At 43.5% G+C, this 12079-nt stretch overlaps 1 protein-coding gene across 1 annotated transcript; it reads left to right on the top strand.

Annotated features, from left to right (window-relative positions):
• The first annotated feature begins 5097 nt into the window (after positions 1 to 5097).
• Positions 5098 to 10004, top strand: DEFB108B (defensin beta 108B). Its single transcript, XM_044760459.2, has 2 exons — positions 5098 to 5343; positions 9736 to 10004. Exons 1-2 carry the CDS (start codon positions 5256 to 5258, stop codon positions 9897 to 9899), a joined length of 252 nt encoding a protein of 83 aa, XP_044616394.1. The 5' UTR covers positions 5098 to 5255; the 3' UTR covers positions 9900 to 10004.
• The last annotated feature ends 2075 nt before the right edge of the window (positions 10005 to 12079 follow it).

The following is a 12079-nucleotide window of genomic DNA, read 5'->3' as shown; positions in this document are numbered from 1 at the left end:
AATGACCCCAACAGACCTGATATTGGTAGCTTTTCATTTACCTTGAGGAGATTGTACTCTGATCTCACATCTCCTTAGGTTTTTTATTATTATTATTGTTTGTAGTAGCGTTAGTGTTAATGTCACTATGATGGGCATCTCTATTGTTATTGTTGTAATTCATTCTTAGTATTACACTATTATGGATTTTTTTTTTTTGCATGTTGTTATACAACATTGAATAGAGTTTCCCTGTTTATGAAGAGTGTCCAGTTTACTGGAGACCATTACAGAGGGTTCCCCAAAAGGTCTACATACATACACACTGATGCTCCTGGATTCCAGCTGTACCCCTTGGCCCTCTCTTGTAAGACAAGCCTACTCTATCATTCCAAGGCCCCTCTGGAGGCATGTACCTGCCTGTGCTGTGAGTGGAGCCCCTTATAGGATGCCCTTAGTCTTAGCCAGTGAACAGAAGCCCCAACTAAGACCCTGCATTAAGCCCCAGCATTGCCTCAGCCCTGACTGCCTGGATGCCCCCTGCCAGCTGCTCCTCACAGAACCCTGAGAGTCCAGACATCTTTCTCCTACATATCTCAGCAGGGGCTAAAGGAAGGCATCATCAACAGTTGTTCCCTGACCAGCAGGGGGCGAAACAGGCCAACACGAGTGGACTGTCCATCAGGACATGGACTTCTTGATGACTCAGAACATTCTGCACTTGCTCAGGCTGGAGGGTCACCATCTCCATGCCTTCTAGTGCAGTGCCAGCATTTCCAGGACACCAGAAGGTACTTAGAATATTCCCAGAGACTAGGGGGACCTTGGATGCACATGTGCCTCAAGTGTTGAGATGGCGGTTTCTGGGCTGTGAGCCAACATGGAAAATTCTAAGGAGGCACATGCTTGTGTAGATAATCTGTCCATAATTTCCAGGAGAGAAAGAGCAGTTCCTACAACCCTGAGTAGAATTAGAAAACTTTGTGATGGCTCTGGCAGTTCAAGGACTCCCTCGCTGAGTCATCAAGGCCAGAACAAGAGGTTGATGGCACCTCCAGGGGACTTGCAAATTTTAGGGGCTCAGGAAAATCAAGGGCCACATCCCTCTGGACTCCATGACATCACGAACCATTCCCTGCCTACAGAGGGGTCTCAGGCATGCCGTCATTTACAACTTGTCCATGCCTGCAGCAACAGATCCTTTGCCCCTGAGCTGACTTAGAAAATTCTCTGGTGACTCTGATGGGCCAAGGACACTTTCACTGGGGTTTGCAGGCCAGCAAAGGTGGTTGCTGGGTCCTCGAGAATACTGCTAAATATGTCCAGAGGCTCTGGTCATACGAGGACACCCAGGAGAGAGAGTGAGAACCTGGAAGCAGCTGCATGTATGCATGTCTATAATCGCCTTCAGTAAATCAAACAGCCTTCATAAATAGAGAGACTATTCAATGTTACATAACCACCACAAAAATGATCCGAGATAAGAATGGCAATAATAAAAATGATAACAACCCAAACTATCATGATGATGCATAAATTAGCATCGATACTAATAATCTTAATAATTATGGTACTATTAAACTAAGGATGCAGAGATTATAGTACAGATTCCTCTAAGTGAAAAACAAGCCACTGCTATTGGGCTACATGGGGGTAGTTTGCAGGCCAAGTCCTAGGATTGCACCATGAAATGTTTTCCATGATTGCAAACTTGAGCCACAGGAGGAAAAAGATAAACAATTCTCCAAAGGGCATGGGTGAGCACAGGGACTCATGTATGAACCCCTGGAGGAGAGGAATATTGGGCAGAGGTCGAAGGACACTCAGCAGCTTTCAGTGATTTGGCCAGATGGCTGGTTGGGTGGGGCTCCCTGCAAGGAAGGCAGGGACTCCAGAGCCACATGCTTCTCACATTGCAGGCGGAAGTACTGCCTTCATGGAACTATAAACCCACCACTACCTCAGCCCTCTCCACCTGCCTGCCCTCTGCCATCTGATCTGCCAGGGTCCCTATGGTGACGACATCTAGGTTCCTTATCTCTGCCTGCATCGGTCGGAGGGCATGAGCTTCTGTGCTCCTTGGCCAGCAGGGGGCGACACGGGCCGGCAGCAGTGGTTCCTCCAGGTCCCTGGAAGATTCAAGAGAATTCTGGTGTTGCTCAGGAGGGTGGTCACCCTTTCCATGCCTTTCAGTGCAGCTAAAGCCTTCCCTGTATACTCAAGGGGACTTAGACCATTTCCAGAACCTGAGTCATCGCAGGACACCTCCATGTGCACCCTTTGTCACAGACGCACAGCAGCTCCTTAGCAAATTTTGAGGGAGCTCTGGTGGGCCTGGGACAGCCTCCCCTACCATTCCAAGTAGGAATCCCTGGTCTGGCCCCCAGAGATGATTTAGAAAAATTGCCCAAGTCTCAGGAGGGTCACAGACGCTATTCGCCATCTTCCCTGCAGTCAGGAGCGGTTTCTGGGCCCCGGAGTTGACTTAGAAAGTTTTGCGGTGACTCTGGCAGGGCAGGGATGGCCTCGCTTTGGCCTGCAGTCCGGGACAAGTGGTCACTGGGCCCTCGAGGGTACTTCTAAATGTTTCCAGAGGCTGAGACTAGAGAGGGATGCTCTCCGCGAATCTCCCCTGCCAGCCTGAGCTCGTCCTCGCCTCCAGAGCGGACTTGAACATCTCAGGAAACTCATCAGTTTCAGGAGTTTTGTCAGAGAAAGTGTGTTTCTGGGCCAACTCAGGGACCCAGGAAGTGCTCTTGCCCTCCTGGAAGGCTGGAGAGAGGTTCCTGCCCACCTGAGTCTTTGCAGAATTTTCTATCCTCAGGACCTGATATTTCTGAAATAGATGCAAAGGGGCAGCAGTTTACAAAGCCCACCTGAGCCTCTGGAAATGTTCTATGTTTCCTTGGGTACCAGAGAAATGCTGGAGCAGTACTGGAAGGTAAGGAGATTGGGATCTGCCAGCCCTGGCTTGGCTGGGTCTGAAGGATCTTCTTTCAAGATGGCTCACTCAGGGGCCAGCCCCGTGGCCAAGTGGTTTAGTTCGCTCCACTCCAGCGGCCAAGGGTTTCGCCGTTTCAGATCCTGGACGTGGACATGGCACCACTCATCAGGCCATGTTGAGGCGGCATCCCGCATACCACAACTAGAGGCACTCACAACTAGAATATACAACCATGTACCAGGGAACTTTGGGGAGAAGAAGGTAAAAAAAAGAAAGAAAATTGGCAACAGATGTTAGCTCAGGGGCCAATCTTTAAAAAAAAAAGTTGGCTCAGTCATGTGGCTATTAACAAGAGGGCTTTGTTCCTTACCCTGTGGACACTTCCAAAGAAGGCTTGAGTATCTTCATGAAGTGTAAGCTGCTTTGACCCATAGTGAAGGTTTCAAAAACATAAGACTGAAACTGTAATATCTCTTATGACCTAGCCTCAGAACTTACAATCCAACATTTCTGCAAAATCCTGTTCGTTACAGAAGTCAGCCCTCATCGGTATGGAAGGAATCTGCACAAGGGTATAAACACCAGGATGGAGATCCTTAAGAGTCATTTCGGAGGCTGGCTACCAGTTGAACTTCATTTACTATCCCAGATCTTAATAAATGTTGTTACTGTTTACTTAGGCATTCAGGTTAAAAATACTGGATTCCTGGGGCCGGCCCCGTGGCCGAGTGGTTATGTTTGTGCACTCCGCTTCGGCAGCCCAGGGTGTCGCCAGTTCGGATCCTGGACGCGGACATGGCACTGCTCATTAGGCCACGTTGAGGTGGCATCCACACATGCCACAACTAGAAGGACCCACAACTAAAATATACAACTATGTACTTGGGGGATTTGGGGAGAAAAAGCAGAAAAAAAAAAAGAAGATTGGCAACAGTTGTTAGCTCAGGTGCCAATCTTTAGAAAAAAAAATACTGGATTCCTCATATTCTCTCACCTTCTTTCTATATGTCATTATGCCCCTATAATTTGTATCTCAAACCTTTTCCCTCCCTTTTCTCCTTACACTCACATTGCTTTAGTTTGGAGCCTCATCTAGTCACTGTTACAGTAATAGTCTTCTCCCAAATAGATCGCTTTTGTCAGTTTAATTAATCACCCAGGACAATTCTTGAGTATTCTTTATAAAACTGGAATCTAATTTTGCATGGATTAAGGTGTATGCTTCACTCTCCTGCGATGCATACACATGTGCATGTGTACACACTCACACACACACTCTTTGTTGTTCTCAGTTATAACAGCCCAACATGAGATTTATACTAAGAGAAGAGAATTTAGCATACTCTAATAGTAGAGCCAGAAGGAGAAGCTTGGAGATGATCTAAATCAATATTTTCCAATGTGTATTCCAGAATAAATTTCAGAATGATTACCTGGGAAATTTGTTAAAAATGCAGACTTCTGGCTCCACTCCACCCTAGCAAACTAAAATTTTCTGGAGTGAGTCTAAATGTCTGCATTTGAAAGCAACTTTCCCAGTCAATTTTATGCACAATAATGAAGGAGAGTCCCCCCATCCAGATTCAATAGATCTAAATCTATATAGGTGCTATTGACAATTTTCCGGCCCATGTCAATACCTCTAGTTCATAGCAGGACTAGGGAATTAGAGCTTAATCCAAAACTCATGCTTCCATGTTCAGTGGCATTTCACTGCTCTGCATTGTTTCACTCGATGAGGAGGATTTGAGAGTAAATAACCACATGATTCAAATTCCTCCTCAGCTCTGAGGAGCAAAGCATGGCTGTAGCAAGTAGAAAGCTCACACGTTAGTGGTGGAGGTAAAGATACGTTGAGCAAACATACACTGTGGTAAGCACTATACCATGAGCAAAACACTGGAGGCCTTCAGGCCAGGAGTGAGTGGAGGGATTAATTATTAGTAGAGCTATAAAGCCTGGGAAGTATCCACTAACAAAATGTCTAGTCGCTAACTAAACCGACTGGTTTCTCAGCATAGCCTGACTCATTGTAACTTAATATAAATAGCTCTTTGCTCATAAACTTTAATCCGTTGCCAAGGTGTTTGCAGTTTATGTTCCCATTTAACAATGTTTTCTGGTCAAAACTGTGCACCCACATCCTCCTAATGAACTGAGTGTCCAACAAAACAAGGATTCTCGGTCTCCTTATGAAGGCCGTTCTGTTTGCATAGAACACCTCCATCCACGAATCTCCCTAATGAGGTACAGAAGGGCACTTATTATCCAGACAAAGACATTCCGCTGGCGCTAGAGAACCGCAGACGGAAGTTTTCTCTGCCTCTTGGAAATGCGGCCAAGCTTTCTCCTCTCTTCAGGCAGGAGGATTGCTGTCTTCATTTATACCATTCTCTTCTTTATGAGCCAAGTGCTCCCAGGTAACAAACTTTGCTAAAGCTTTGGTAACAGTAGAATGCCTGCAACCTTATGGGGATCCAGTACTCAGAGCAAAGTCACTATCACTCATGCCCTGAGGAAGGGTCTCACAGGAAATCTGGAAGACCCCCTGGCTGAGAGACCTGTAGCCACCTGACTCCTTAGTTCTCCATAGTAACTCTCAGTTAGAGGAAATGAAGTCAGGGGTGTTTCAAGTGCTTAAAACCTTTGCTCCATCACTAAAGATGAATTTAATTAGGCAAGTTTACTAGCAGTTTCTAGATCTAGATAACAAAAAATGAGGCATTATTCTACTAAATCTTGGTCTCCAAAATGCCTCTACTTACTTTTGGCAAAAGTTAGTATCCTAAGATGCTAGCATAAGAGCTATGCCAAAGCTATAGGAGCCCAGGTAGAGGGATTGCTGAGGGGGTTTCCTTGACAGCCTCCCTCTGAATCTACAAAATCTCCAACCTATTGCCCATTAATACTGTTGGTTCCCCCAGGCTAGATTCTGTCCCTTGAGGGTTCATCCAAACCCCTGGCTTTTCCTCTTCCTTTTCAACATCTAGTCTTCTAAAGGAGAACTTAAACACTGGAGTCAGAGAGGATACCGCAAAGGAGCATAGCCTCCTGCATTCACATGCAAACATGGATCACTGTGTAAGGTACCTGCACAGATATAGCTGGGTGCTTCTCCTTGCTTTCACCAAAGAAGTGACAAGACACCCAAAATAGATCAGGAAAATCCCTATAACTCTTGGACATGTAGATCCAAGGAGGATTAGGCAATTTATTGCTCCATATAGAGTGAAATATCTTCTTATCTTTTCCTGAGAATTCAGGGCCGCAAGAGTTGGGAAGTCATAAATGTGTGAATGTGGACAATCCTCTTACATTTTAAGGAACTCTTGATTGCTTGGCTTTATGTGGTTTCCAAAAGGACACTTCCCAAAATTTCCAGCAGAAAATATAATGAGAGGCGTGTGTATTCTTGGCGAGTCCAGACTTTCCTGTCTAAATCTGTTTTGAAGGACTGCTTACTGCTAATGGGTAGATGGTACTTCAGGTTTGGGAGCAGGGGCAGCTTGTAAGGCAATTCCAACTTTGCTTCAGGAGAACTAATCTGGAAGAAATAGAGGGGAACAATTGAAGTAGGAGAGATTAGAAGTGGGAACACAGTTTATCAGATATTTGTTAAGCATCCACTGTCTTTGAGGCCCTCACTAGGAAGTAGGCTACAAAGAAAAACAGATATGATGGCCCTTCACTCCCAAGTAGTCATAGGCCAGTTACTCTGATTGCTATAGAGTCCAGGGACGAGTCAACAAGCCCCCAAAATAGAGCACTGGCACAAGGATGAAGAAGTTTCATAAGTGAGAGCTACAAGAGCAATAAAATATGACCAACAGAAAGATAAAAGGCAAAAGAAACACAAGGTTTGAAAACTTAAGGCACTTCGTCTTAAAGGATCTGATGGTAGGAACGGGCTCCAGAAGGAAAGTCATGGGATCAGTTCAGTACAAGAGTGTTTCAGGCCATCTATGCAAGGTTTTCATCTGTATCTTTCCCTCAGTAACAGTTTGTGTGTGCGTGTTTGTGTGTGCATGTGTGTGCACTTGCATATGTGTTAAGTATATACACTACCCTACGCTTCATGAGGTCTTTGGGATGCATGACAGACTGATGTGGAACTATACCCCCAGGGCGGGGGTTAATTAAGCTACCCCATCCCATTATGAAGAGCTGATATATCAGAAACTCACTGAATACTTTATGAATTAACTTGAAAATGCTTTTCTCTTTTCTTTCTTTTTCTTTTTTTTCTTTTTTTTTTTGTGAGGAAGATTAGCCCTGAGCTAACTGCTGCCAATCCTCCTCTTTTTGCTGAGGAAGACTGGCCCTGAGCTAACATCCGTGCCCATCTTCCTCTACTTTTATATGTGGGACGCCTACCACAGCATGGCTTTTGCCAAGCAGTGCCATGTCCGCACCTGGGATCCGAACCGGTGAACCCCAGGCCACCGAGAAGCAGAACGTGCGAACCTAACCGCTGTGTCACCGGGCCGGCCCCCCAAATTTTTAAACTTCCAAATTTTGAAAACTAATTCGTTTTTTGCTTTCATTGTCACTCAACCAAAATAAAGAAAAACAGTATGATGATTAGAAAGCAGAGGCAAAGCATTACTTACAGCCAAAATGGAATGCACCAAGTCTAGAGGAGGAAAAATGGGACACTAATAAAGACAGCACAGTCTGCGGGGGTGTGGAGGGGAGCAGGCTCTCTCCTGCTATCCTTTGGTGGCCATGGGCAGGTTTTCTTTTGGCAGTCTGGGAGAGGAGAGGAGGATATAAAGAGGCAAGAGGAGAAACAGAATGGAGCTGAGGACACACAGCTTCACCTCTGCCCCTCTCCTCTCCCGCACTAAATTGCTAGGTGACTAGGGCACAAGCAGCTTCCTTTCCCTCGGTCTCATTTCCTCATCTGTAGGAAAACTAATTAGATAAGATTAGCTATTGTGTTCATTGCAATTCTAACTTTTGTTTCCCAAGCAAAGAGCGAGAAAGGACAGTGTGCCCACAATATGTAAAATACAAGATTCACTAGCAAAGAACTGATAAAAACAAAAACATAAGAAAAATGCCCTTAATGTGACCTGGATTCTTATACACGCCTGACAGTACATCACGTTTTTACAAAGCTCCTTTGTGATTTGGAAATTGAATGCTCAGTAGTCAGCTGCAGCAAAACGGCACACATAATTCCAAGACGTGAGCCTAGAGTGACAACTAATTTCCACACAAACATACTCCAGGATGGAAAATAGCTCAATAGCTCTATGTCAACCTATTCTTCCACAATTATTTACTGCATACCTGTTACATGCCAGGACTTGAGCCAGGTTCTAGGATTTACACACAGAGGAAAATAAGATGTGCTTCCTGTCTTCAAGGAACTCTTCAAGAAGTGAGTTCAGGTGGGGAAACAACACCACAGGAGAAGGCCAGAAGTACCAGAATAAAGGGATGCTCATGAGTGATTCATCACCTATCACAAAACGGGTCTGTGCTTCACCTCTGTTATCCCAGATGACCCTTCGAGTGGCAGTAGGCCAAAGATAGCCCAAGGTAATTGAGGCCTGTATAGACAATAGTTGAGCTAGTTACAGAGGAAAGGAAGAGATGTACAGCCCAGAGAATGAAAAACTCAGATTCCAGCTGGATTCTACATAGTGTTCAACCCTTAGCATGATCATTGATTTTTAAAAAATACCCTTAATGTTATTTCCCAATTCACATTTTAGGTAAAAATATGATGTTGCATATTTGATCTTCATATCCTTTAACTAATCGGTTGGTGAAGAAGAGTTAAATTCAATTCAATGCATTTGAATTTCAGTTCAATTTGAATCAATAGGCATTTATTGAATGCATAAATGCCCTGTACTGATCTGAAGCTATTCAAGAATTGGCCTTTGTGTTCTAGAACAGAAAAACCTGGAAGTGCTGGTTTTGATATCTCTCTCACTGTCGGCAAACAGCTTAATAAACTCATGGAAAGCATGCACTTTGTTACATCTGGATACTGCTCAGAATTAAACCACTTCTGAAACTGAGCACCTTGTCGTGTGTGGCTCATTCTCAGAACAGTAATATATTAGGATGTAAATCAAATACCATTCAATGTTTTTAACAGGTATAGTTGTTCAGCCCATAAAAAGAACTCCTAGTGTATGCAATGGTTTCTGGAGCAGGATTGCAACCTCAAAGACCAGTGCCAGAGAGATAAGGAGTGAGTGAAGCATCAGGATGTAAGAAATACTGACGTGGACACTATTTGCATATTGAACATATAGGAAAATTGTTCCTTTCCCCCAGAAAAATATCTTCTCAAACAATTTCCTTGAAGTATATTATCTTTTTAGATCTATATTTCAGCTCCACTTTTGAAAGATACACACACACCCACACACACGCACACACACGCACATATATATCTAAAGAGGGAGAGATTTCTCTTCTCTAAAAAGTTTCTTCCACTCTAGAAAATCAGCAGTAAAAACTGCTATTAATAAAAGCTGATCTCTGCCATCAGTGTTGGGAGACAACAAGGAGTCAGAAAGCCTGGGAGAAGCTAAAGTGTGTATGCCCTAGGACTTCTAAAGGGGGAAGGGCTACCAGGTTACTTAAACGCACCCAATGTTGCCAGATTTTTCAAGACTGCCAAAAAATCCGAGTTTTTGTGTGAAAGCGAATTTTTAAGTCTTGGCTTAAGAAATCAATTAACAACAACAAAAATCCACACGAGATTGTTTCCAGACACTACCTCGTATAATTCAATAAAAATTCAGGGAGACTAATAAATAGTTACAACAACCCTCTTCTCTGTGCAGCCAGAGGCAAATTCAAGGAAGTCTGTGAGCGTCCAAATGGCTCCTGCCGGAAATTTTGCATCGAATCGGAAATCCACGTTGGGAGATGTCTAAATGGCCGCCCATGCTGCCTGCCCATGGGGAATCAACCATGGATCGAACCTACTACGCCCAGGGAGTGTTGAAGTCTTTCTGAAGCGTTTTGTTTGGATGTTTTATTCTCTCTCTACCTCCTCTCTGTCTTTTTTCTCATAGGGATCTTATTGAGTCCTCAACAAATAATAAAGCAAAACTAGCAAAAAACCCTCATATTGTATATTTTCACTTGATTGCTGTTTGGTTCCCATCTTTCTAACTGGGTGAGCTCCAGGTTGGGTAGAGGCTCTGTAACATTCCTATAATTTTTGCCTGGCGCCACAGCCCTCCCGCCTTCATCTGGGGAAACTACTTCCCTTTCCCCCTGGGAAAATGCACCACTTCATGCCATGCAACCTTGTGTGGTCTCCCACTCTCCCAAGGGGCAGCCCAAGAAGACTTGCAGATAGAGGAAAACTTCTTCTGCATACTTTTCAAAGGCAGTGCTCTGGGCCTGTCCATGGATTTCCAGCTGAGATCCATGGACTTTGTCTAGTTCTCACCTTTTGCTGTGCGTGGTCATTCAGCTTTTCCTTCCATCCCGTAAACCACTGCATTGGCATCCTATGCCTACTGTAACAAACTACCACAGATTTAGTGGCTTAAAGCAAAAGAAATTTTTATCTGACAGTTCCGTAGGCCAGAAGTCTGACATGGATCTCAATGGGCTAAAATCAAGGTGTTGACAGGGCTGAGTTCCTTTCTGGAAGCTGTATGCTTCCCTTCCACCATGTTTAGATAGCAATGGTGGGCTCTTCCTATGCATCATGAGCAACCACGCTTCGTCCATCTTTAAAGTCAGCAATGGGCTTGAGTCCTTCTCATATCCTAGCACTCAGAACTCAGCTTCTGCCTCCCTCTTCCATTTTTTTTTAGGACCCTTGTGATTACATTGGGCCCATCTGGATAATGCAGGATAATCGCCCTATTTTAAGGTTAGCTGTTTAGCAACCTAATTCCACCTTCGACCTCAATCTCCTTTGCCATGTAAAGTGACATATTCACACTTTCCAGAGATTAGAATGTGGGCATCTCTGGCAGGAGGAGGGCCATCATTTTGCCTATGAAAAGCACTGAATGTTTTTCCCACATGTTAACGTTTTGTTCAACCTAGAGGTGGTGTTAGTTGCTTCGTGCAAAAAAATTGTCATTGTTAGAGTTTTCCTTTGTGTGAAAAGTTGTAAAAGCCTCCCCTTGGTCACTGGAAGAGTATAGAATAAGAATTTTTTTTTTGTCTCCAGAACTTATCCATCTCCTAACTGAAAGTTTATACCCTTTGACCAACAGCTCCCTAATTCCCCCAAGCCCCCAGCCCTAGGAACCACCATCCTACTCTCTGTTACTATGCGTTCCACTTTGTTAGATTCCAGATAAAAGTAAGATCATAAAGTATTTGTCTTTCTGTGCCTGGATTATGTCACTTAGCACAATGTCCTCTAGGTTCATCCATGTTGTCACAAATGATGGGATTGCCTTCTTTTTAAAGGCTGAATATTATTCATATATTACATTACATATCATATATTCATATATAATATATATAAGTGTTGGGTAGTCCTAATTTTAATTTTTTGAGGAAGCTCCATACTGTTTTCCATAATGGTTGTATCCATTTACATTCCCACCAACTGTGTATAAGGATTCCCTTTTCTCCACATCCTTGCCAATATTTACCTTTTATTTTTTTGATAATAGCCATCCTAATAAGTATGAAGTGATATCTCCTTGTGGGTTTGATTTGCATTTGTCTGATGAATTGTGATGGTGAGCATTTTTTCATGTACCTGTTGGCCATTTATACATCTTCTTTGGAAAAATGTGTATTCAGGTCCTTTGCCAAATTTTTTTCATATACATATTTATTGTGAATTGATTACCACCATAAGGTTATGTAACACATCCACCACCTCACAAGTAAGCATTTGTGTGTGTGTGTGGTTCGAACTTTTAGGATCTACTCTCTAAGCAACTTTCAAGTATACAATACAGTATTGTTAAATATAGACACCATGCTGTATATTAGATCTCCACAACTTATTCGTATTATAACAGGAAGTTTGTACTCTTTGACCACCTTCACCCGTTCAACCACATCCTCTGGGAAACATCAATCTACTTGATATTTCTATGGGTTCAATTCGTTTTTAGATTCTACATGTAAGTGAGATCATATGGTATTTGTCTTTCTCTATCTGACTTATTTCACTTAGTGTAACGCCTTCAAGTTTCA

This window comes from Equus asinus, chromosome 27 (assembly GCF_041296235.1).
Source record: "Equus asinus isolate D_3611 breed Donkey chromosome 27, EquAss-T2T_v2, whole genome shotgun sequence".
NCBI classification, from domain to species: Eukaryota; Metazoa; Chordata; class Mammalia; order Perissodactyla; family Equidae; genus Equus; species Equus asinus.
Note: the sequence above shows the minus strand (reverse complement) of the source record. Positions and strands in the feature narration are given on the sequence as shown.